The sequence below is a fragment of the Sebastes fasciatus genome, chromosome 1, assembly GCF_043250625.1.
Source record: "Sebastes fasciatus isolate fSebFas1 chromosome 1, fSebFas1.pri, whole genome shotgun sequence".
Taxonomy (NCBI): domain Eukaryota; kingdom Metazoa; phylum Chordata; class Actinopteri; order Perciformes; family Sebastidae; genus Sebastes; species Sebastes fasciatus.
The window spans coordinates 22240002-22267730 of NC_133795.1; the positions used below are offsets into that span (position 1 = coordinate 22240002).

At 41.0% G+C, this 27729-nt stretch overlaps 1 protein-coding gene across 15 annotated transcripts in view; it reads left to right on the top strand.

Moving 5' to 3' along the window:
* The window catches only part of LOC141768708 (dedicator of cytokinesis protein 3-like), a 239196-nt gene that overhangs the window by 176390 nt on the left and 35077 nt on the right, over positions 1-27729 (top strand). For all 15 annotated transcript variants that reach the window (XM_074637029.1, XM_074637073.1, XM_074637051.1 and 12 more), the window contains 14 exons: positions 1359-1443; positions 4278-4319; positions 5074-5228; positions 12565-12646; positions 14684-14744; positions 15061-15208; positions 17574-17662; positions 19794-19919; positions 22656-22780; positions 23880-24042; positions 24580-24686; positions 25153-25324; positions 26258-26355; positions 27392-27475. In XM_074637029.1, coding sequence (XP_074493130.1) covers positions 1359-1443; positions 4278-4319; positions 5074-5228; positions 12565-12646; positions 14684-14744; positions 15061-15208; positions 17574-17662; positions 19794-19919; positions 22656-22780; positions 23880-24042; positions 24580-24686; positions 25153-25324; positions 26258-26355; positions 27392-27475 — 1537 coding nt within the window. The remainder of the gene's footprint in view (positions 1-1358; positions 1444-4277; positions 4320-5073; positions 5229-12564; positions 12647-14683; positions 14745-15060; positions 15209-17573; positions 17663-19793; positions 19920-22655; positions 22781-23879; positions 24043-24579; positions 24687-25152; positions 25325-26257; positions 26356-27391; positions 27476-27729) is intronic.

Here is a 27729-nt window from a genome sequence, read left to right on the forward strand (position 1 = left end):
CAATTGGATGGCGAACACTTCTGTTCTGAAAATTGCTCGGAAACCCCCTTATTATCAATCTACCTAGGAAAGCCATCCATCCTCTGAATGCTCTAGGTATGTAGTTTGTGGCTGTAAAGTTTCATGAGGCTGTGATTATCCTAGAGGTCACCACAGATCATTTTAACAGTGAGGTCAAGATTTTAAAAAATCAATATAATGAAATGGCTCCTATGGGGACTAACATCATCACACATGAATACAATTGGGCTCATTGGATCCACAAGAGTCTCAGCTTTACAGTGATACCCACTTTATGTAATTCTTAAACTGTTTAGGGACCCCAGTATGCAGAAATATTCAAATACACCATTTTAGAATCGGCAAAAAAAACACATTAATACTGCATTCAAAAAACTGCCTGGTTTTTGCCCCAGACTGCATGTGATTATCATAAAGTGGGCATTTTGTGGTCAGCGGTCAAGGGACCCCTTTGAAAATGGCAGTTTTTCCTCACCACAATTTAGCCTAACTTTGGAGCGTTAGTCAGCCTCCTTCACAACAAGCTAGTATGACATGGTTGGTACCAATGGATTCCTCAGGTTTTCTGTTAATGCATGTGTCCAAACTGAGGCTAGTGGTCCTTTAAACAGAGATATGGTAGCCTGGCATTTTTCTCTATTTTCTGACATTTTTAAGACAAAACGATCTATTAATTAATGGAGGAAACAATCCTCAGATTAATTGATAACGAAAATAATCGTTAGTTGCAGCCCTAGTTTTTATCATCAAAAAGCAACACTTTGATAATTACATGTAACCCCATTTTAGAGAAATAAAGGAATTGTTATTAGCTCAGAGGTATTCTTGGTCACATCTTAGTAAAATATAATGGAAACAACCCTCAGCTCTCAGTTCTTGAACTTTATCGTCCAAAGATGATGTGTTTCCTCTGCCTCTGGAGCCTTGGTTAAACACAATTTATTGGCTCTCGTCTTTCACCAGTGACACAGAAATAGACATTTAGTTTCTCATTCACAGTGAACGAGAGCGTTTTACTGAGAATATTCTGCTCCGGGTCTTTAAGACCAAGGTCACAGGTCTGGAGGTGAAAGATGTGGTTGTTGAGATTGAACAGAAAGTAATCCACAGGAACAATATCCCTGGAGGCCAAATCTAAAATTACTTTAATATACTCTGCCTGCGCGCGCGTGTGCGTCCATGCGTGTGTGCACGTATGTGTGTGTGTGTGTGTGTGTGTGTTGGTGGATAGGTTTCTGTACCTTTATCCATATCAGAAATAGTGTACAAGGTTGTGAAGGTTATAAAAGACACTAATGTTCTCTCTCCTTCTTTATGTCTTCCTCTCTGTCTGTCAGACACCTGGGTCTGGACTTGGTGCCCAGAAAGGAGTTTGAGATGGTGGATGAAGACCAGATAAGCGTGTCAGATCTTTATAAGATGGTAAGACCTTTATTTAGTGCTGACAGTCTGAGCTGTTGACACACTGGATAACATTATGGGACTGAGTAATCCCATCTGAGGTGAGGGTATCTGAACAGATCTGAAACGCCCAGTAATCCAGGATTACATCGCCACTATGAGTGCAGTATAAGATAAACACACAAACATCACAACATTGTCCCAAATCTGAGGAATAGGCTCTTTGCAAACATCTTTACATCTTTAACATGGTATCCATGGCACAGTGTACATTTAGATATCAGTGAACTTGTTTTTATGTGTTGTCTGTGTTTTCGTCTCATAATTTTTGCCCCTGGTAGTTGAGGCTCTCCGGTTCTAGAGGCTTCATCAGGGTACTTCATGCCACTTCAAAAGTAGTTCATCAAATCAACACTCATACATATCCGCTGATCTAAAGATCTGAACCAATGACTGTAATGACCCTTTCATGATTCTGCTCAAAACAACATACTTTTGTTAATCATTTTGGCTGCTATCTGAGATATAATGCTGCATTTGAGTCATGCATGAAATATCACAAATACGAGAGACCGAATGATCCAAAAAAGGGTAAATAGTCAGGGATATATTTTCTTTCATCTTTAAATTACTGACATTTGACGTGTTTAGGCACTAAAGTCACCAACTAATAGTGAAAGTATTGTTTAATATTCAAAATATGCCACCTCATTCGCCAAATGTAGATTATTTGAAACTTTGTTCCAAATATATCCATCGCATGGACGGATAACCGGTGAGTCAGTCTGTGTCAGACTTCCAGGACAGTTTTAAGATATTCTGAATACAAAAAAGCTACTTAATTTAGGTGTGAGTTGCTGCAATATGAGGAGTATTCTTGGTTGGTCTCTTAGTAAAACACGATGTTCTGTCTCTTGCATCAGTCCTGCTTTAAATAGCTGAGCTGTACCAGTCAAACACTGTAGTCGTGGTGATTCCCCCTTTGTTCGGTTGCCTAGAGACTGATCTGGAGACAGGATGAGAGAAGGAGGAAGAAAGAGAAACGGAGAGATAAAGTGGTAAAGTTGATCGATGGTAGGATGGAAGGTGGGCAACAGAGAACATCCAGAAAGAGAAACAGTAAAGACATCTCCTGTATGGAGTATAATGGACTTTTTCAGTTACTTCAGATGGTATTACGGACCCACAATGTTTTCTTTACACAAGTGTACAAAAACAAATAAAGACAAACAAAAGGAAGTTACACAGACAAGAGACGGATATGAAATTATAATTCAAATGCTTCCCTGTTGGTGACTTGTTTATTTTCAGTAAATGGCTATTCCCTTGTGTTTCGGTGTCGGTTGTTACATTTGACCAAGAAAAGGTCAACATAAAGAAAACAAGATCATATTAAACTTCATTGATCCCTGTGGTGAATTTACATTATTGCTGCAGCAGCAGAATACGTTTCAGCACCGGAGTAAAAAAGACTAGAATACAAAGTAAGCAATAAGAAACTTCGTAGAATAATAATAGGAAAACAATCAATCACAAGATAATTCACTCTGAATATATATTTAAAAAACTGTTGGGCATTTATTTGTTGGGTAGATAATCATAATAATCACTTAAAGATATTTACATGTATCCAAACATATAAAACCAGATTATATACATGAAAATGTCAATATTCGTAAATGTATAATATCACATCAATGATATCAATATGGATAACGAAATAATGTAGTTATAGTAAAAAAATTAATAGTGTAATTAATAATAATATAATAATAGGGTATCCAGTGACCATAAACATATAGATACGGAATCCCCTATAAGGAGGTATGTTCATATTATAATGTCCATAATGTAAAAACATGTGTTGCCATGAAGGTCGTTCTCATTATATGATTTTTCACGCCAGCCGAACGCATCGAAGCAAAACATTTCTGATTGGTTACCTGGAATAATTCAGAAGTGAAGTCAGTGAGGAAGTGGCTGCATGCTGGTATTAATTTTCTGCTCAGGTTGGAATATTTGACAGTCATTACTTCAATTCATCAAACAGGTTTTCACTCCTCCTTCCTTCTCTTCTCCGGCAACCACTCACGAGATTTAGAGAGACATGTCGGAGTAATGAGTCTCTGGGGTGTTTAAGCATTTTCTTCATCTGAGGAGGAGAATGAAGAGAACAGAATGAAATACAATAGAGCCGAGGAGAGTAGCGGAGAAGAGGAGGAGGGGAGGAGATGAGAGGAGAGGACAGGAGAGGACAGGAGACAAGAAATGGAGGAGTGGAGACAAGGAGAGAATAAACAGAAGAGGAGGAGAGGAAAGGAGAAGAAATTAGGTTAGGATAGGAAACTAGAAGATAAAGTAAGGAAATAAGAGGAAAAGAAACGAGAAGAAATGAGAAGAGAGGATAGGAGACAAGTGTAGCAAACAAGGAGAGGAGAGGGGGCAAGAAGAAAGAAGAGGAACCAAAGAGAGGATAGGAGACAAGGAGATTAAAAAAGGAGAGGAAGGGAGGAGAGGTAACAAGAAGAGAAAACAGGAGAGTAGAGGAGATGAGATGAGAAGAAAGGAGAGGAAACAAAGAGAGGATAGGAAACAAGGAGAGTACACAAAGGAAGGAGAGGAATCAAGAAGGTAAAACAAGGAGAGGAGAGGAAGAAAAGAGAGGAGACAAGAAGAAAGGAGAGGAATCGCAGAGAGGATATGAGACAAGAGAAAGAAAAGGAAACAAGTAGAGGAGAGAAAATAAGGAAAGATGAGGACATGAGGGGAGGAGACGAGGATAGGAGAGAAAACAAGAAGAGGATAGGAGACGAGGATAGGAGATGTAACGTTTTGTGTCTTTCTGTCTTCCACAGCATCTGTCCAGCAGACACAGTGTTCAGCAGAGCACCACACAGGTAAAGTACAAGTGTACAAATGTATGCGTATGAATCACAGATGTCTATGTTATAAACAACAACGTCGCTGCCGTATTTATGACTCGTTGACTTTATCTTGAGTGTTGATGGAGCAGCTACTACTGATCAATCCAAACTCCATTCAGAAAACAAGCATTTCAAAAGTTGTTTGCTTTTTGTCTTCCGGACAGACCTGACAAAGCACGAATTCAGACTTTTTACAAATCAACAACATTATGTAGTTATTTTGGCTTCATTTTGATCCGTTTATCACAAATAAATCACAGCACAGTCTCTTTATTTTGGGTTCATACCACAGTAGCAACATGTGGCTTGCTAGATACAGTGCAATGGCACTGTATGTGAATACAGATTGGTGAAATTCACAGAGCACCGCTGGGTGATGTTCTGAACCCAGATGCGACAGCATTTGGTTTTCTGACATATCTGGGACTTCCACAACATGCACAAAGCAGATACGGTGGTTATTTCTTCCATGGTTGATGGTTGGACTATCCTCATGAATCTGTTGAAATATAACAACCTTTCAAAAGGTTGTGTTTCTGTGGCATATTTAAACACAAATACTATCAATAAAGAGATCTTTTTTTTCCCACTAACTAAACTAATAGATGAGATGATATGTTAATTTATTATTAATGTTAAATGTCTGTACAGGACTGACGTGCTTAATAATTTATAATTATAAGATAATACATTTTCCCATAATGCTTGTTTTGTCGTGTATTTCCAGGGTGACGGTACTCGTCAGCGACACGGGGAGCCGTGCAGAGTGCCAGTACCTCACCACCTACTGGTCAACCTGAAGAGCTTCACCTACAACAGCATCGGAGAAGACACCGACATATTCTTCTCTCTGTATGACCTGAGAGAGGGGAAGACTATCAGGTAGAAACATTTTACTATTACCATATTTAAAGCTGCAATAGCTGATTTCTTTTGGCCACTTGGGGGCAGTGGAAACATTGAAACATTGACATATTATCGCCTTTTGAGTTGATATGTTGAACTTGTTAGCAAACAGTTGATTATTCCCACATCCAGCAGTTACAGAGCAACATTGATGATTCATTAGGGGTCTTTGTCTTTGTATCTACCTGATAAATACAAGTCCAATATATCCGTCTCTTTAGCTTCTAAATGCTCCTCTATGTTCACCAGTTAGACTCTAACTGTGTCTGGCTGCTGTTTGCTGCTGAGCAGATAGAGTACAGTATACCTGAGCAGGTAGCGTACAATGTACCTGAGCAGGTAGTGTACAATGTACCTGAGCAGGTAGTGTACAGTGTACCTGAGCAGGTAGTGTACAGTGTACCTGAGCAGGTAGTGTACAGTGTACCTGAGCAGGTAGTGTACAGTGTACCTGAGCAGGTAGTGTACCTGAGCAAGTAGTGTACCTGAACAGAGAGGGTTCAGTGTACCTGAGCAGGTAAAGTATGGTGGCTTTTTACAGCTTCTTCTCTGAAATCAACACTAAGAGAGCAGTGAGAGTGAACCAGAGCAGTAAAGTTGTGGCCTGGACAGATAAACAATGAGCTGAAACGCACTATTAAGCTCCGTAAAGCTGTGGGGAGCTGCAGATTCAGCTGATCATTCTCTGGAGGTTTATCACTATCAGAGACACATTTCATGACACGTCATTGAAACGTCGTTATTACAAAAATATAGAATATAGCCACTTTAAGTACAATACTGCCAAAGCATATACATGGTGTATCTTTTCTCTCTCTGCTCTCTACATAACCTTTCACCCACTGTACTCTCTCTCTCTCTCTCTCTCTCTTTCTCTCTCTCTCTCTCTCTCTCTCTCTCTCTCTCTCTCTCACACACACACACACACACCTGACATAATGTGGAACAAATAGTGGCAAGTGGCCACACAGCGCTGCTGTGAATAATACATGACCCCATAATGATTCACATCAATTATGCATTAGTGGAGTAATCACAATGCTAACAGTTAAGGAATTGCTAATGCCAATAATGAGGTTGATGTAGGCCAACTGTGATGGCATGAGGGTGTGTGTGTGTTTTAGGGGTTATAAGTACATAGCAGAGTGAAGTTCAGTATAGGGTTAATGAGAATATTAAACAAATGTGGGCGCCTGGGTTAGCTCAGTTGGTAGAGCGGGCGTCCATGTATTAAGGCTTGGTCCTGACCGCGGCGGCCCGGGTTGGAATCCGGCCTGTGGCCCTTTCCGCATCCACTCTCTCTCTCCCCCCTTTCACGACTCTATCCACTGTCCTGTCATAAAAATGGAAAATGCCCCCAAAAGAATGTTAAACAAATGTTTTGCAGAGAGCTATGTGTGTGTGTGTGTGTGAGGGTGTGGGGGGTCGGGGAAAAAGAGGAAATCGATCCCTCCAGGAAAAAGAGAGGGGTTTAACCAAGCCCCCAGGAAGAGTGTCGGTTGTTGATCCCAATTTTCGTAGTGGCCAAACGGCGTTGCAACAACTTCTGTGTCCGTCACGTGATGCCATTGGGTCCAAAAATACTTTTTCCCATAGACTTACATTGGGAATGAGACGTTTGTAACTCAGCGGATAATGTTTTTGAGATGAATCAACTTGCCAGTACGAACACTAGTCCTTATTTAAATCATTAGATCCTAAAAGATATAAAAATGCACTAATAGCTGAATCCAGAGTTATTTCCCTTCCTCCGTTCATGTGAATGAGACCCAGACCGAGGCTGGAGCGAGGGCTTTGAGGTGGAGTTAGCAAGCTGTGACGACAGCGTGATGGCTGTGACCCTGTGACCAAGCGTACGCTACAGCGCCTGCTCCATGGGCCCAATGGATGCGGAAGATCGCCAGAAGATCCGGGTACTTTTCCAGTCGGAAGTCGAGCCATTTTGGCATCACTGAGCAACTTTCATAGGAATGAACGGGGCCCCGCCTCCAACGCTGTATCCAGTTCTCTTAATACATCCATGGGCTCAACAAACACTCCCTCATCTTTTTGTTCATTTTGTTCCTCTCTGTCTCTTCATTGAAAACCAGCTAGAGGCTCTGTCCTCTCATAACCCACACACAAAGACACACACACATGCACACACACACACACAACACAGCCCACAAATACATTTGACCTTGGCAGCCGGTTTTCAGTGTCTAGTCTGACTCAGCATTAGAGTGTAATGACAAGACCTGCCCCTCTGGGACGCTCAGATGGGAGAGGAGAGGAGAAAGGAAACAGGAGAGGAGAGGAGCAGAATCAACAGAGGAGATGAGAGAGGACACAAGAGGAGAGGAGAGGAAACAGGAGAGGGGAGGAAACGAGAGAGGAGAGGAGAGTGGAAACAAGATAAGATGAGAGGAAATATGAAAGGAGAGGAGAGGAGAAAGGAAATAAGAGGAGAGGAAAGAAGAGAGGAGAGAGGAAAGGAAACAAGAGAAGAGAGGAGAGGAGAAGAAACAAGAAGAGAGGAAACAAGAGAGAAGAGAGGGCCAGGAAACAAGGAGAGCACACAGGAGAGGAGATGAAACGAGAGGAGAGGTGAGAGGAAACGAGAGAGGAAACAAGAGGAGAAGAGAGGAAACAAGAGGAGAGGAGAGGAAACGAGAGAGGAGAGGAGAGTGGAAACAAGATAAGAGGAGAGGAAATATGAAAGGAGAGGAGAGGAGAAAGGAAGTAAGAGGAGAGGAAAGAAGAGAGGAGAGAGGAAAGGAAACAAGAGAAGAGAGGAGAGGAGAAGAAACCAGAAGAGAGGAAACAAAAGAGAAGAGAGGGGCAGGAAACAAGGAGAGCACACAGGAGAGGAGATGAAACGAGAGGAGAGGTGAGAGGAAACGAGAGAGGAAACAAGAGGAGAAGAGAGGAAACAAGAGGAGCGAGGAGACAACAGAAGAGAAGAGGAGACGAGAAAGGAGACGAGAGAGGAAACGAGAAGAGAGGAGCGAGGAGACAACAGGAGAGGAAACAGGAGAGGAGAGGAAACGAGAGAGGAGAGATGAGAAGAAACAAGAGAAGAGGAGAGAGGAAACAGGAGAGAAGAGGAAACGAGAGAGGAGAGAGGAAACCAGAGAAGAGAGGAGCGAGGAGACAACAGGAGAGGAGAGGAAACAGGAGAGGAGAGGAAACGAGAGAGTAGAGGAAACAGGAGAGGAGAGGAGAGGAGAGGAGAGGAGAGGAGAGGAGAGGAACTCATGGTTGAAAGTAACTTTCCAAATAATTCTCCAGCTATTGAGATTTAACTCACTCATTGAGAGTGTTTGCCCTCAGAGCAGCGCTCCCTCTGAGGATTATTCATGCCACTAAAACTCCAATTTGTGTTTGTGTGTGTGTGTGTGTGTGTGTGTGTGAGTGAGTGTGTGTGTCAGTGATGCTTTGCTTCTACCTCTTGTTATTGTGCGTCCAGTAATCACCAGGATCCCTGAGAGGTGGTTGAATCTCAGCAGGTGATTTCTGTCTTGTCTTCGGTCTGCTTCCCCAGAGTCCTCAGTGTGTCTCTGTGGGGACTTTTGAGAGGAAGCTGAAACCTTCCACAGATTTCTCCTCTTGTCTCTCCTCTCAGTCGCTGCAGGCAGACAGAGTGTCTGGTTTAAGGTTTTCATGTTGCTTGTTTGAATTAGGCTATAAATCTTTGGTCAGGATGCTGCAAAGTAAACCTTTATCAGTGTATTGTAGCAGTAAGGTTACAGCCTACGCAGTTTCACGTTGATGAGCCATTTAGACAAATAACTCTTTGTAAACATCTGAGCTGAAATGAGGCAGTTCAGTTTATGATTCATTCTGTGAACTTCTCTCGCTTCTTATTGCTTGGTCTAAATGCAAGTAATACAAAGTGAGCCAAATTGAATCTAAACTACATGTATAAGAAACCCACAATGGCGTGACGTGTAGTGCACAGGAGATAGTCATGAAGTTCAATGTGATTTTAAGATGCTCACTTGCAGGCACATAATTAGAGCTAAGCTCAATTTGACCCACTTTACCAATAACCTGTAATACATAAGAAATTACATGAAACCTACAGCCTGCGTTCTGCCACCATCAGTTATTTAGCTCTTCCTTCTGCTCTAACAGGACAAAGCTTTGTTCTCCTCCAGCAGAGCATCTCTCCCTGTGTTCTGTCACTGGTTTTAAAATCTCATCTCTACAAGGTGTGACTCGCAGGAGTCTGTTCTCACTGGATCATTGTGCTTCTTCTTTTCACCATAATGTTGTAACCATCATTTTCCTCTTTTGTTTTTTCTTCTTCTTACATAATTTTACAGTGACCACAGGAGTAATTTCAGGGTAATTGATATAACCAAGTAAGGGATAATGACCTCCCTGTCGTCCGTTAATTCAAAGCCAGCTCCAGTCCTTTTGGTGCCCTAGGCGAAATTCCAATTTGGAACCCCCGCCGGCATCGCTCTAGGGTTAGGGTGAGGGTTCAACCCCCCAGAACCTTAACCCTAACCCCGTAAACAGCAACACATGGCGACCAGCACCCCCCAGAAGGTAGCGCCCTAGGCGACCGCCTATATGACCTATGCCTTAAGCCGGCCCTGCATAACATTGAATTTTTTTGCTTGCTGAAATTTCAGGGTCTACTGATATCACTGGTCGCCCTCTAAATTAAAAAAAAATAAAATAATAATTGTTATTATTAAAAAAGAAGTGCTGGCTGGCATCCTTCCTCATTTTCTGCATTGAGGTAACAAATGAACAACTAAATAAAGAAAGAAAGAAATACACTTTTCACCCCTGTAACTTTCTTTCTCATACTCTTTCATCTGCTCGGCCATACTTATTTGTTGATAAAAGCGTAAATTGCAGTGAAACTGACTAAACAAATAAACAATATTATAATACATAAAGTTATTTATGAAAATAAAAATTTTACTTTTTTTATCTTAAAAACCATTGTGATGTGTGTTGCGGTTAACGGGGCTAGGGTTAGGGTTAGGGTTCTGGGGAGGTTGAAACCTGGACAGAGAGAGAGTAAGATCCTTGTTTCTCTCCTCCTCAGACTGCTCCATGCAGCAGATCTGTTCTGTGGCTGATAGTGGGAGGATGTGGTTGGTTTGGGCGGCTCCCATGTGTGAATTTTAATAACATTTGTGTTTGGACAAATTCCTCTGGAGAAATAAAGCGTCCGGTCATACTGAGTGTGTGTGTGTGCTGTGTTTCCTGGGCCGAGGCTCTGCTGCATACATCTAGAGGATGAATGGTTATGATGTAGAATTTATTGGTTCATATGCATCTCTACAGAATGTGCGTGTGCTTGTGATTGAGTGCATCCATGCGTACATCCATCTACAGTAAATCGCCGTGTGTCTACGTGTGCATGAGTGTATCCACGCGTACCTCCTGGAATCTGAAGCCATTTGTATCAAACAGAACATTTTCTGAATGCATGTTGCCTCCTTCATATTGACATAGACATAAAACAGTGTTAATAATTCATCTCTGGTTTTGTGTGTCTGATTCAATCTTGTGTCTGTATGTATGTGTTTGTATGTGTATGAATGTGTGTGTGTAGGTGAGCAGTGAGTGTGTGTTCTGATGTATGTGTATGTGTGTGTCTCTCTCTCTCTGACTCAAGAAAAAACAACCAGCAACAACGAAACAGGAGCTACGATTGAATATGAAAACCACTAACTCGCTCTTTCTTTGTACTCCCTCCCCCCATCTCCAACCTACACACACACACACACACAGAGTCACACCACCCTACTGTTTGGGGAGAAATACATATTTATTCTCTTTTGTAGTATTTGTTTGTTTGGGCGGCGGTATCTCTGGGGGATTAGAATAAATTGTTTAGTTTAAAGGGTCGGACATAGTGTGTGTTGTGGGGATTTGTCGATCCTCGCTGCTGTTGTTCGCAGGGAATTGTGCAAACATTACCAACAACCCGAGAGTTGTTTTTTATTGTGTGGGAGTATATGATGAATAATAAAGACTTTATTAAGAGCTGTTTTTCTATCAGGAGAAACACATGTTGAAGTCAATCCTGCAGAGTGACCGATGACACAGAATCGTGACGAATTCTAGTAGTTTGGGAATTATATGATCATGTCATAGAGAGGGTTCTGTATGGTAAAGATGAAGTTCAGATAGTGAAATATACAGTGTATAATGATTTGAACTCTTTAGGGGAGCATTGTTGACTAAACTTAATGTGAACAACTCCAAACCTAACCTTTCATGACAAGCTAGTATGATGGATTCTTTAGGTTTTCTAGTTACATATGATACCAGTATCTTCAGTCTAGCTTTACTGAGCTCGCTTCAACCTAAAAATTGCAAGTTGCATTAATGCATTAAAGAAATTAGTGGCATTAAAAAGAATTTGCGCTAACGCATTATTATCGCGTTAGTTTTGACAACCCTAATTCAAACATGATGAGGCTAGTCGTCCCACAATTCTGTGTTGCGTGTCGGTAGCAACAAGATTCTTGAGAGAAAGTTGAATTTCTGCAAGAGGAAGGAGTAAAATAAATACAGTATCACACTGATGATGACACAGAACTCTACTTTATTGAGAAATGCTGTGCAACTTGCAGCCCAAACCATAACTTCAGCGAGATGAATGAAGCTTATTTTGGTATAAAGCATTCTCATGTACAGGTGGAACCACAACTCTGTGTTCATTTATTGTTTATTGTTTTCAGATGCAGCCTGTTTGTGAGCATCAAAGAGAGTGAAAATCAGCAAATGTCAGTGGATTAGTACATGCTGCTCACTCTTTTCAGATTGGAGAAAATCTCATAACGTGTCTGAGGCTTAACTGTATTAATGTCAAGCACGCCGTTATTGAATAAAAGCATGTCAGCTTAGTGATATTCCCCTGGATAAATACGGGTTAAAGAACAGAGTCGCTGACACCGGCAGGCAATATTTTGCAGTTCCCTGAAGCGAAAAAGGCTGAGACACGCTGTTTTAGAGTTTCCTCACTGCCGGGGCTCTAGGGGGGAGAAGAGAGGAGGCATGAGGAAAAATCAGGAAGAATTTGATCTCTTTCACAAATCCCCCCGGAGGAGATTCAGGGAGGGCCTCCGGGGTAGACTGAGTTTCTTCACCTTGGAGTCGGGCTGAGCAGGACATGCAGATGAGGTCACAGCGATAGACCAGTGTGTCCTGCTGTCCAGATACTTACAGAGACCCCTAACACCCTCCGCTTGTTCCTCTGTAAACATCTCTTAGGTCAAAGGGAATCAGATTCGCACTCGCCAACATTAAACCTATGTTCTAAAGTTAAACATCGTGTTGTTCTATTTGTGTGTTTCAGTGAGAAGTTCATGGTAAGACTGAACAAGAACGGAGGGCCGAAGAATCCAGAGAAGGTGGACAGACTGTGTGCCCTCTTCACGGTAACACACACACACAGTCCTATAAAATGTGAAGCATGTGTTTAAGATGCAGTTGGTTGATGTAGTTAGTAGAGAGTGCATTTGAAGAACTGGGAGGACAAGTATAAAAGTGAGGATGCATTGCCCCCTATTGCTCTGTTGTAGAATCAACCAGAAGATGATGCAGCTTCAGTCACACTCATGTGGCTCAGCTCAGCAAAAAGACATTTTCACTGATGTGTTAGTGTGAGTCTCTTTGGACAAAAGCTCCTCCTGTTTGCTTTGAGTGCTTCAGCGATGATAGAAACCCCATTTGAGTCAGTGTCATTTACTGAATAAAGCATCTAAAATGCAAGACACACTGCAGGTTTGTGTAAGGCTGATTCACCAGGTTAAGCAGTAGGATAACAATACAGGAAACAATGTAAAGAGACAACAACAAACAACTCTCTCTCTGTCCCTGTTGTCTCTCTACAGAATCTAATAAAGTCATAAAACACCTGAAAAATAATAAGAATTTTAAAAAAGCAAGTGAAACATGACAGTCTGTTTCTTGATTTTTATGCCACCACGCTGGCGACAGCTGTGGCCAGAGGCATTATGTTTTCGGGTTGTTCGTCCGTACGTCTGTCCGTATGTCCGTACAAATGTCTCATTCTCGTGAATGCAATACAGTATCTCAGGAACAGCAGTAGGGAGTTTCTTCATGAACTGATTAGATTTTGGTATTCAAATGTCAACGTCACTGTGACCTCACAAAACATGTTTTTGGGCATAAATCAAGAATTGATATGCTAATTATGACAATTTAAATTCTAGTTTTGCAATGGCAGCTTATTCTGTAACAACATCAGTTAATTTCTGTCAAGCTCTGGGTTCGGTAGCCTTGTGTGCAGGAAAATAGTCGCACACTCGTAGCCACGATGCAAAAAAGGATTTAATAATTTACCAACGTTGCAACAAGACAGTCCTCTTTAGGGTATTCAATACTGCTACTCTAATAGTGTTTTGGTAGCCTGACATCGCCAGACCAAATTGCAAATGCGAATTAGTCTGGGACTTGGCTTGTGTCTTGAGGAGTTGTAGCATTTATTCACTGACAGCCTAAACCGTACACACACTGCACTGCTACGTTTACAGCTATACTGTTAACTTAATACTCGCCATCAGTCCGTAAACACACGCGCTCCCTCGCTCTCTCTCTAGCTCTGTCTGTACGGCACACCGACACTCGCTAACGATAAGCGCTCAACCTACACACAGTTAGGAGTTTGCTACTTGTATAGCACATTTTAGAATAAAAACATCTTAGAAATACATAATTCCCCGATGCTTAGGCCCAGAGGGGGGTTAACTTTAGCCAGACGAGCTGCCAGGCTTGCAGTACACTGGCGGAAACCCTGGACCTACATCCAAACAGAGCAACGAAACGTGAAGAAAACATGTTAACAGACTACAGCGTGTGGAGATGAGCTGTGATGGTGTAACATCAATATATCTGTGAATGAGTGTTGCCATTTTTGCCATCAGAATTTGAAGATAAAAGGTGTTTTTACTGGGAACCAGATGAATCTGCGAGCTCATGTCTTATTTGCTCTGGCAGAAGTATTTGCGATTTGGTCTGTCAAACAGAAAGTTCCACGTCAGCTGCAGCCATCTTGCTTGTTTTCCAAAATGCCTCTACGGCGCTCCTCTTTACAGTCATCGTCTCAAACACACCATGATAGATAAACGACTGTGATGAATATCAGATAAACATACATCTGAAGTTGGTGGAAATCTGTACTAAGGGGAGGGGCACCATCTGCCAGAGCAAATAAAAAACAGGAGCTCGCAGATTCGTCTGGTTCCCAGGCAACTGTATTCGTGCTTGGAGCAAATATTTAAAAAAAGTACTGCAAGGAAATCTCCAGTCCTGCGTTTGAACATAAATCTTGATATTTGCTGTGTGTCATCTCCACCTTCTCTTCTCTTACTGTGGTGTGAATAGTCTCATTAAAACATCAGTGCTGTATTTGAACCTCCTGTGTATTTCTTTCTTTTTCTTGGACTCTGCAGGACCTGAGCAACAAAGACATGAAGAGAGATCTGTACATTATCTCCCAGGTCATCAGAACAGGTAAGACTGTAGTTACTAAGGTATACAGTGTGACATACAGGAGGGACAATATCTACACAATGTTTGACAATCCAGCCCTGAAATAAAAGACTTTGTGGAGTTTGTTCAGAAGCTGTCGGAGAAGAGTCCACTACGGCTTCTACATTAGATTAATGTGTGTGATTAATCATTTATTAAAGGAAGGAATACAACCTTTTATTAAAGCTGAATATCCTCGCAGTGACCAACATTCTCAACCTTAGTTTATGTCAAAAAAATATATGTACACAGTAAATAATTTGAGCTTTTTAAATCGGATCCCTGCTTCCTGTTGCAGGTCGCATGCTGTTGAATGACAGTAAGAAGGGCCCTCCGCATGTTCAGTACCGCCGGCCGTACGGCTGTGCTGTCCTGGCTATGAGCGACGTGCTGCAGACCATCTCAGAACTCAAAGAGGAGAAAGACTTTGTCCTGAAGGTCTACACGTACGTCACCGCACACACAAGCATATGTACATGCCATTATTTATGTTTTTTTCTATTGAAGTAATCAGGTGATTATTCAGCTTCTTCCCAAGATGTATTATAGTATAGTATATTTATGTTTTTTGATTTGATTTTTTACTTAAAGGGTATCTTGGGTGTTTTTCAAGCTGGACACGTTTTTGTGTCTAAGTGATTAATGGGAACAACATTTTTTTAAATTGGTCCAGTATTGAAGGATAACGCTGTAACAGCCACTAAACAAGCTGTGAGGGCAAATGAGCAGCGTTAATGTAACGTTACATTCACTAAAAGTGCTTGTTTTTGCCACTGATAGGCTCAGATTGTTATTATAAGTGTCTGACAACATTGAGAGGAACCTACAGAGAAATAAAATGTTTCCTTACCTTTTGTCTGTTTGTTAATGTGTCAAAGTCCCGCTCAAGGAGAAGTCTTGTTGTGAAATCTGAATATCCTCTGGCTCAAATAAATACGGACGGCCATCAAATTCAAATACCTCGTCCATCATCTAAATATTCAGCCGTATCATTGAAAAGCTTTTAGAAAACACTATGCTACGCTTTCTGTACTCTAACATAACAAACTCTGCCCGACTGCCACTCTCGTTTCCACCATGGATGTATTCCACTATTCCCCTGTTGTCTTCCGGCGACACGTCACCTCGCCAGATTTCAGAACGAGACTCTTTCCATAATGTCAGACACTTATAATAACCATCAGAGCCTGTCATGGCAGAAACAAGCACTTTTAGTGGACGTAAGTGACGGTGCAAGCTTGCCCCAATAAGATTACATTGCAGCGCACTCCCTCAATACTGGACTAATTTCAGAAATTGTTGTCCTATTAGTCAGTTAAACACAAATACATGGGGAAATAGGGTTTGATTGTCAATGTTATATGGGCATTGACCAGGCGTTAACCTCTTTCTGGGAGCAAGAACTCGCAGAGAAATGGGTTCAGAAAATCAGAACTCCTTATGAACTCAGGTTCACATTAGTACTAACTGGAATAAGATATAGCAAGTTAGAATTTGTGAATTGGGTAACTTTACCTCACAAACATCTCCCCCCCATACAGACACACACACACAGGGCTCTGTGATGACATTTTCTTTTCAGAAGAAGTTCCCATCGTCGTAAACCGACCGTTTTAGTGTTCAGTTCAGAGTGAAACTTGGTTAAATGAATGTGGTGTAAAGGATGGGAGAGGGAGAATGTATGAAAAGGTTAAAGATAAGCAAGGAGAGACAATAAAGAGGGTGACATGCAATGTATTTTCATTATATGCTTACTCTCGTTCCACTGACCTTTTCCTTTCTCTCTTCATTCTTTACCTCATGTAACACTTCACCCTCCTGTTATTATATTCTCTCTCGCTCTCTCTGATATTGTAGGCTATTATGTAAAGGAGAGGAGAGAGAGAGAAAGAGAGAGTCCCAATATGCTACAGACAGCCACTTCACTGTTTTGTCTCAGAGTAGTCTGCAGACTAATGCCATCAGCACATTCTTCTCACACACACACACACACACACACACACACACACACACGCACACACACACACACACACACACACACACACACACACACGCACCACAAAGCGTTGTTGGCAGACATTAGGGAATCCCTCTCAGCTGAAACTTCTGAAGATTTGCCTGCAGGAACCCCACGGTGCTCAGAGTCACAACATGATGTAACTGTGTGTGTGTGTGTGTGTGTGTGTGTGTGTGATGCCTCAGCAGCCTTAGCTGAACTCCTGATGATGGTTCATGCTCCTCTGGTGGTTACCCTTCCTCTCTGTGTACCCCAGGCCTCCTGCTTGTGATGTTGATGTGACTGAAAACTGTTAACATGTTACTGACGCCATATGACAATTCAGTTCCTCACATCTCCCAGCGACAAAATAATAACAACCACCGCAGTCAGCCGGCAGCTCTACTTCCTGCTGCATGGAGGAGCTGCTGTCTCATCTGTGTTGCTTCTAATTCCAGCTAGTGCTTCTGTTTGACTCCAGTGGGGCTCATACACTGTTTCAGCTGCAGATATACCATGGACACAAGAAGTGGGGGTGCTGCAAAGTCTTGTTTCATGAGAAAAAACTATTTTGTTTTTATTCTACAATATTAATATCATTTAAGAGGAGATAGGATTGTTTTCTTACTAGGGCTGTCAAAGTTAATGCGATAATTCTGTGGCTACCCACGAGTCTCCCCTTTACAGACATGCCCACTTTATGATAATCACTTGCAGTTTGGGGCAAGTCATAGTCAAGTCAGCACACTGACACACTGACAGCTGTATGTTTAAAGACATGACTCACAAATAAAACACCTGTTGTTGTTCTCCAGGTGTAACAATGAGAACGAATGGTACCAGATCCACGAGAACATCATCCGCAAGTCCAGCACCAAGTACACCGCTCCCAGCACCAACTACGGTAGGACGGACAATGTGTGTGTGTGTGTGTGTGTGTTCTTTTTGTGCAGATCTGTGACTATCTGTGTTTTCTCCCTGGTATCACAACATGAATAACCAAGGTCTTATTCCAATCCAGCCCCTACACCCTCCCACTCCGTGGTGGAGTGCACTCACTTTGTAGTCACACTCACAGCTGAATGAAGCACCCTTCTTTAAGGTGGAGGGTATGAATACAGCTGCCACTTGAGGACAACCTTCCCACTCTCCTGCAAGGAAATAAATATCAGAATCAGAAATACTTTATTGATCCCCGGGGGGAAATTGAGTTACGTTTTGCTCCTTTTCTAGAATATAGATATATAAAAATAGAGAAATAATAAGAAAATATAAATAAGAAATATATATAACAACAGTGTAAATAATAATGCTGAAAAATAGGATCTATGCAAATAATATAAATGCATGCATTTATAAAAATGCAAGAATAGTGTAAAAAAAGAATATTAGTTTAAATGTTCTGTATAAATAAATGCAGTGTTAATTGTCGGAGTAAACCAAATTATTGCACCGTTAGGTCAGTATTGCACAGTTGAAGATATAATAAATTATGGGGTTATAGCTCGTGATAGGAGTAAAAATAATAAATATACATTATGTTGTGTATATATATATATATAATATACAACAATTTACAATCTAATGAACATGTCTACCGTTTTCTAGACTGGACAAGGGTATATTTGATCCTAAATACAATCTATTTACTTTATGTTGTTGACGTCTGTATGACAATAAAGTAGAATAAATTAAACGTCTATCAGTTTGAGCAGATTACAAGTAAATGTTTGTACCGGTAGTCGCATGGAACTTACATTGGATCGTGTTCCATGACAAACACAAAGCGGCGTTGCACGTCGGCTGGTTAAGTCGGCATCGCTGCAGACTCGCTGCTGGAGGGTTTTATAACCCACTTCTTCTGTGAAAGTCACCTGGTTAGAGCACACGACACAGATTTTAGCAACAAAAGTCCAGCAGCATCACTGACTCATGTTACTGCATGGAAGACAGTTTTAAAGACTTATTTATACACATGAATACAGAAGTCATTAAAGTCAGTTACAAAATAAACACACAAACCTCCCAGCAGCGACTCGTCCAGTTTGGAGAGCAGCGTGCGCTCAGACTGTCACGCCTGTCATCACTTCACATCAGCTGGGAAATTGTCTTAATTGGTGTCACTGCAGGGAGCACGGCCTCTTGTGGCCTCTCGTTAAAGTCTGTGGTCCCAACATGTTATCTTTTAGAAATGCAGCTGTTGTTCAGGGAGACGGTGTGTTTTCATGCACTTTGGTAAATGTGGTTATTGTCACTTTCATCTGTAAATTTATGTCAGAAATATCCAACAGAAATCTGCTAATCTGACAGAAACCAGATGACTTACTGTATTCAACATAGCCTACACTTAACACTAGCACCACCATAGCCCACGCCATTCAACATTATGGTTCCAAAATTTGAATTATTTTGTCATTGTGTATGATACCTGTATGTTTCCCTCCTGCCCCGACTTTTCCTAATTACCTATTCTTCACATGCCTTTTAGAAAACCCAAATAGATGGGGTTTCGGTGCCCCTTTTAGTCGCCAGGAGTAACGGCGATTCATGTTGGTACCCTCCTCCGGCAACCGATTTAGAGCATTTGCATAATGGCCATATACGCATGGAGACAATGAATGGGACATTTGCTTGGGTGTTGAATTCAGATATCAACAATCTTTCTCCAGAATCGCTGACTCCACCTTTTAATGTTTTGTTCTGGTTATGGAAAATAAGAACGTCCTGTGCTTTGCAGGTACAGCTCTCAGGTACTCACTGTTCCTTCAGTTTAAGAGCTTGGGTCGAAGTTTCAAGTCAAGTCATGTCAATTTTATTTGTGTAGCCCAATATCACAAATCACAAATTTGCCTCAGGGGGTTTCACAATCTGTACAGTTGTTGTAGTTTTGTGGCCTAAATGTCTTGCTGTTTAACCTCCACCTTTGTACTGCTCACCTCTGTTTTATCCTTATCTCTTTTTCTCTTCTTTTGCTTGTCAACTTCTCATATCTGTCTTTTGTTTGTCTCCCTTCTTCCTCCCTCCGTCCCCTGCAGGCCTGATCATCTCTCTGCAGCTGCTGAGGGGCGACATGGAGCAGGTCCGCAGAGACAACCCACTCATCTTCAGCAGGGGGGTGGCTATGACCCGCAAACTGGGCTTCCCTGATGTCATCATGCCAGGTGAGTCAGCCACAGGTACCGAGGAGTTGTCCACCTCATTGTTTGTGGGATGAGACTGAATCACAATTTAATGCAGGAACTGGAAGACTGAATCCTCTTCTGTTTGCATAAATTTGCATTTTTTCCATCATCTCATTGTGGACTTTAATATTCACTTCTCATTCAGTCTGACTGCACCTCAAAATAAAGGTGCCCAGTACATTAATATGTTTCATTTGGTGACCAGTATTAATAAATACATTTCTTTATATATAAATTTTAGATTTTTCAGAAGCCTTTTGGATGTTTGGAGGATGAAACAGTTTCAGTCCACTGAATTATTCATTCAGTCTTCATGTACTACCTGTATTAATGAGATGAACCTTTACAGACACAACGTACTGTAGCCGTGCATTTAAATGATAATGAATTCATCCAACTGCACTCAGCTATTCACAGCCACTAAACAAATAAAAGATAATGAAAATGCACTAAGTGTTTTCTCGCTCGTAATTAAAATCCTACAAACTACTTTTAAACTGATTACTTCTCCTATTTATCCAGGTTTATTTTGTGACAATGTAGTATATGTAAATGTTACTATTATTATAATAATAATGATTTTAAACATTCAAAATTTTGCTCAATGTTATTCTCCATTTTTGTAAAGATGTAAATGATACCAATTTCTATAAGTATTGTTAATTTTGATGATAAAAAAAATTAGCCTTCAGAGCCACTCTAACTCACTGGTCCATTTATTATCTATATTTTTTATTTGTAAACACACAGTAAATACACAAGTAACACATAGTATAAAGTAAAAAAGCATAAAGTTCCAGCAAATTCACAAACAAACAGCACGAATAAAGTAAAACTGGTAGGCTACATAAATTATTAATTTAAATAAAATCACCAATAGACATACAGATATTATACATGTTGACAGCTTTTCTGTTCACGCTTTAACAAATTATAGAGATGTAATTTTTAATTTCTTTAACCAGAGCAGGAAAAGTGAGTTTGTTTTTTGTTCATGTTTGAGAGAATTTTTTTTTTCCCATCTTAATTGAGTTTTAATTTTCCTGGCCAGATTAAATGTCCACATTACAAATTGGCTACAACATTTCATCTGTCAAAAAGACGGACAGGTCTGTGTATGTGTGTGGATGCTGCAGCATCTGAGGAATGAGGCCATATATCACACTGATACGTACTGACTGGATTTACATGCAAAGCATCACTCAGTTTAGTGTCTGTGTCCACTGAACATAATTACTGTCAGTGAACCGAACTGCACTTTAAAATAGTTGCTCTGTAAAACACGAGTTGTCACAGAGAAACAGCAGTTTGTATTTCTTAAAAAACTTTGAAAAAGAATGACGCTGTGGTGAGAAGGTGTCAGCGTGCTTTAGTTTGTCAGGTTTTTTCACACACAAGACTGCTGTTGGTAATTGCAATACTTAAGGCCTACACAAACATATTCAGACACACATTAGCACAAAGTCACACAGTTATTATACTCATTTATTAAATAAAATGTACAATTTTACAGACTGATGCTACTCAAGTGCACGAGTGGAAGGATTTAAACAAATTAGACCGTCACATAAATAGATGTGGGGGATTTCCATTAATGATCTCAACAATCTTAAACAAGCACCATCTAATACATTTTAATTCAGCCTCTACTCCAACACCACCTGACAAAAAACATACCGAGTGTATATATATACATTCGATAAAGCCAGGTTCTAATTCTTCTTTCATTTTGTTGACATCAAAGTTTTTTACAGAGGGGATTTTGGATATCTCTTTATTACTCCATAAATCAGAAAATACTGACAACATCTGTAAAAAATCCATTTTTGCCATGTTTTTGGGAATAAAATGTTGTATAAATCAGGCTGTGAATGATATATGAACAAACAGCTCTGTAAAAACCTCCAGATTGAATGAAACTGGAAAGTTTGGTGTGTCTTAGTGCTACTGATGTGGAGATTTCTGGCTCAGAGTATGAAAAAAACGTCCTTAAAGATATGGATTGTAAAAGACACTACAGGTTTAAATAATAGATATCGCCATGAAATATCCCCAGCTGATTACTTACATTAAGACAATTATTTTTGTATACTTTTTCTGTGTTATTAATACTTGTGAAGAGAGAAACTCACTTCATAACCAAAGGGATTAAAATTTACCCTCAAGCTGCCCTCCAAAACAGACAGAGAAGGAAACAGCTATGCATATACAGTATGCAGTAGTGCCTTTCACAACTCTCTCACACACATTAACAATGCATGTCACACATTCACACACACACACACACACACACACACACACACACACACACGTATAGCCTCCCCTCGGGCAGTGATGGAGCGAGTATTTAACTCCCATCTTGATACATTAAGGTTGACATCTCCTCTATAAGGACACGCTGAGGTGATGAATGAATCCGCACACGTTAACACAGGTCATTAGTCTTGTGGATGTCAGAGGTGTTCAGCTTTAAATGTGTGGGAGACACTATGTGTGCCTCCATCTGTGTTTGTGGACACTATATACATAGAATATCCAGGTGTTTGTTAGGTGTAAGAAGGTGTAAGTGACGCAATGCAACATTTTCAGCAAGCTGCATCTGTGTTTTTTCACGCTTTACATTTGATATCATAACATTCCTCAGGTGAAATGTGAAACAAACTGTAAGGTTTTTTTCCGTATGTTTTTGTGTTAATGTGTCCATCCCGGTCTCAGGTGACATCCGTAATGACCTGTACCTGACCCTGGAGCGAGGGGACTTTGAGAGGGGAGGGAAGAGCGTTCAGAAGAACATTGAAGTCACCGTCTATGTGCTCTACGCCGACGGAGAGATCCTCAAGGTAGGGAAGCAGTGCAGCCATACCCCCCTCATCAGTCCTCTTTTTGTTCCCTCTTCTACAGTTATCTCTTCTCGTGATCAGCTCTTGGAGACATGGAGCCTTCTGTGTACCACGATGAGATAAACACCTTCCTCAAGTGGTGTGACACTAACCATCTAATTTTAAACGTCTCCAAAACACAGGAGATGGTCCTTGGCCCGAGGCAAGTGACTGCCCATGAGCCAGTGGTCATCAAAAATAAGACAATTCTTCAGTTGTCCTCATACAAATACTTAGCTGTCTTCATAGACAACCTTCTTTGCTGGAAAACACACATTGATAACCTGTTCAAGAGACTGCAGCAGGGATTTTATTTCCTAATGCCGTTGAGGCTGTATGGAGTGAGCAGCCAGATCATGCAGATGTTCTACCACAATCTTAGAGAGCATCATTAGATACGGAATTACAGCATGGTTTGGCAACCTAACAGTGCAACTGAAAAGCAGGCTTGCCAGCCCAGAATGCACAAAACAGCTATGAAGGTAATGGGAAGAAGATGAATATGAGCCCATACAGAGCCTGTACAAGCAGGCAGTCATGAAACAAGCAACAAAAATCCCTTTCAACATCCCCTCCTCTCTGAATACGAACCATGAGGAAGAAGATTCTGTGTGCCAAAGTGCAAATCAAACCGCTTGAAGCTATTGTTTGTTCCAGCCTCCATCAAGCTGCTGAACTCTAATGCTTAGCACTTAATTCTACAGGTTCCTTTTATGCCTCAGCGCCGGCAACAGTTTTTCCGTCCGTCCATACGTACGTATGTCCGGTCCATTGTTGTGACCAATATCTCAGGAACACCTTGAGGGAATTTCTTCAAATTTGGCACAAACATCCACTTGCACTCAAGGATGAACTAATTTGATTTTGGTGGTCAAAGGTCAAGGTCACTGTGACGTCACGTCGTCCAACTCTTGTGATATCTCGGGAATGCCTTGAGCGAATTTCTTCAAATTTGGCACACACGTCCACTTGGACTCAAGGATGAACTGATTCGATTTTAGTGATCAAATGTCAAGGTCAATGTGCCCTCACTCATGTCCCTCTCTGCCTCCCTCTGCAGGACTGCATCAGTCTGGGTTCAGGTGAGCCCCACATACCAGAGCACCGCTCCTTCGTGCTCTACCACAACAACAGCCCTCGATGGAGCGAAGTGATTAAACTGCCGATTCCCATCGACCGCTTCAGAGGGTCCCACCTACGCTTCGAGTTCAGACACTGCTCCAGTGAGTAGCTCACTGTTACTGGTAGTGGTGGTGGAGTTTAATGATACTTTATATACATATTTATAGACGTTTTAATACATAATTTATAGATGGTGGCCCATGCATTAATTAAATCAGTGAAAAGAAGATTAACAGTGTGAGACAGATGGAACTTTGCACTTCTTTGCTTGTTGATGTATCTGTGAATTTTCTTTCAAAGTGAACATTAAGTTTCATTGTAGTAGAACTTACTGACCAATGACATCTGTGCAAAGATAAGTATATTGAAATGCAACCAACTGAACCAACCTAACTGAAGTGGTTTTACATAATTTAACGACATTGTCTTATTTATCTTCACAGCGGTAAAAGAGTAAAATGTTAACCTAAACAGCTGACATGACAGTCATTTCTAAACTTGCTTTATTGACCCAAACCACACTTTATTTACAAAGTCAATTAACTAAAGCAAAGCCAGAAGAAAGTTTTCCTCACACTAAACGTCCTCTGTCTTTCGGTCTTCCCCCCGCCCCTGTCTCATTTCTGCTCACTCTACAGCAAAGGACAAAGGAGAGAAGAAGCTGTTTGGTTTTGGCTTCACTCCTCTGATGAGGGAGGATGGAACCACTCTTTCAGACGAGAGCCATGAACTCTACGTTTATAAGGTCAGACATGATAGTTGTATTTCTGCTTTCCTGCCTTCTTGCTATTAATCAGAAAGTGACATACCACCAATGTTTAACAGGAAGTTTATTTATTTTGTAGTATCATACATACTTTCAATCTTCCATTTGTTGGTAGAGCACATTTTACTAGAAATTATTCTGCAGTGGAACAATGAAGGTGGAGATAAATGATAGTGAAGGGAAATATAGATATTTGTGCCAAAATGTAGTACTATTTAAAATAAATAACTGGCAACCACTTTCTATTAGTTAAAGAAAACATGGTTTGGGGCCGTGAGCCCACCTAGAATGTGCGGCTGTACTGTGTTACAGTTTTGTTTTTGTTTCTGAGATATGTGAGGTTACCTGGACAGAGAGAGAATGATTGTTTTACAATCCTTGATAATAAAATGTTCCATACTTTGTCCCTGTCGTCCTCGTCCCTGCTGAATCCTCTTGGCCTCAGTGTGATGAGAACACCACCTTCACTAACCACGCCCTGTACCTGGGCCTGCCCTGCTGTAAAGAAGACTTCAACAGCTGCCCCAGCATCCCCTCCAGCCTCATCTTCCAGCGCAGCGCCAAGGAGACCTTCTGGATCGCCACTCAGCTCTCCTCCACGAAGCTCACTCAGAATGGTACGCAGCCGATCCAACAGTAGTTCCCCCCGTTTGTATAAGCCTACTCACCAGAAACAGTCAGTGTTTGAGTGTAACAGTATCTCTATTCAGGCTCGGGGCCTGCATGCAGAACAGTCCTGGATCATCTAAATGCTTAAAGACACATTTTAGTAAAAAAATCGTAGTTTATCATTTATTTAATTTTTTAGTTATCGTTTAGGGGGATTATGGTGAGGCTACAATAGTTTCACAATTCAAACCCTTGTGATAAGGACAAGGAAACCCCAAGTATTTTGTGATTCTACAGTTGAGAAGCAGGCGGCAACATCCGGGTCTGAAAAGTGAAGTCAGTGCTGAAGTGCCTTAAACTTACATTCTTTCTAATAGCCAGTAGGGGGCGACTCCTCTGGTTGCAAAAAGAAGTCTGATTGTATAGAAGTCTATGAGAAAATGGTACCAAAAAAACAAGATGTCGATGGCCAAAAACCAAGATGGCAACGGCCAAAATGCCAAACTCGAAGCCAAAGAACGTATATCGATATCAAAGCTTCAACACAGGGTTGTGTCTAGAAGGTAACACTCAAATGGCAAAATTCTCGCGAGATGGTTAAGGTTAGGCATTGACCTTGAATAATCAAGGTAAGGACGGGTCGTCAAGCATCAAGTCTCACGAGAGTTTTTGCAAGTTCTCGCAATTTGCGTGTTACCTTCCAGACACAACATCAAAACAGCAGTCCACAAACTAATGGGTGACATCACGGTGACTCTGTTCACTTCTTATACAGTATACAGTCTATGTAAAGAAGCAAGTAAAGCTTTTAGTGTGTACTGTGGATTCTGGACCCTGGTGTTGTTAATGAACAATTGGAGGCCTGACCGGGGCTTCCCTGGTGTCATACCACATTTTAGTTTGTGTCTTTTCTGGTGGTTGACATTACTGTTGTCTTCCAGTGGACCTTCTGGCCCTGCTGAAGTGGAAGGCCCATCCGGACCGGGTCATGGACATTCTGGGCCGGCTACGACACGTCAATGGAGAGGAGATAGTCAAGGTGAGGTCATACTAAGGAGGTTTCCTTCACTTGAATACTTGGATGGATAGAAACGATTTACAAGATGGTCACAGTGAATTAAGCTTGAGCTATGTAACTGCAATGTCAGCACGTCTCCCACACTGAAGAAAGAACATTCATGTGAACTATTCCTTCCAGTTACTGTACTTTACTTTAGTCATTTATCTTGGCAATTCAGCTGTTAGCTCTACTCCCCTCTTCAGAAGCATCACATTCACCAGGTGATCAGATACTGTACCTGTCTTGCCAGAACTGATGATTTCTTGTGTAGCCTGGCAGCTTTCTGGGAAGATTGAACTGAGTTGTTCATAGTTAGCCGGGTGGTTGGTTTGTTGGGATCTGTGTTGACGGAAAGCTAAAGTATGTGGCAAAAGTTACCCTCAGCCAAGAAACCTGACGTCATGTATATTAACCACGTCTTCGACATGTATGAGAAGATGTGACATTAGAAGAAAGTGAGACATTTTATGAGTTTGTGTTATAAGGTTGGTAATCTTGAGAAAAGGACAAGAGACAACCAAAAAACTCAGCCCAGTGTTGCCAACTCTTTTCTAATGAAAGTATCTAGCAGCACTAGCTCCATAAGTCCCTAAATATAGCAAGAAAGTTGCCATGTCGACAACACTGACAGTCACATATACCTGTTTTTTTTTAGTATTTGATTTATTGATTGAAGTCAGGATGTAATGAGAATTTCAACAAACAAAAAATTTTCCCTAGTTTTAAGACCAAAAAACTATCTTAATATAATTTTTTTCCGAGAAAGAATAATTTTTTAACAAATAAATAATATGATGTAGCGACCTCTATGTTTTACATGATTTAGCTGCGCTCTTATTAAGATAAACCTGCTGAGAGAGCAAGGGTTCAGTGTCTCGAAGTAGGGACAACAGGTTGTGTTTGTATCTTTCAGGTAACATGTCAGAGGTTAACTGGTGTCAGGATTGTTTGTCATTCCTTTGTTATGAGTTATGATAAAGATTTATCAGTCATACCTGATGTATGTGTGTAACAGTTTCTCCAAGACATTCTGGACACATTATTCTCCATCTTGGACGACAACACGGACAAATATGGACCACTGGTGTTCCAGTCATTGGTAAGTGTGTGTGCAAAAACCATAAAGAAAGAAAGAAAGTTGTATATTCACAGTTCTGTCGGTTATCTGCAAAACATATTGTACATAGACGGTTAGACAGACATGCATTAAACTGACTGATGGGTTATTCACAACATGCTGGAAACAGCCCCTCTGATTGGACAGTTTGTCTGTGAACAACAAGTGCAGTCACTCTAAACACAAAGGGACAATATCAAGTTCAATTTGTCTTTGCAACTGTTACAAATATAACA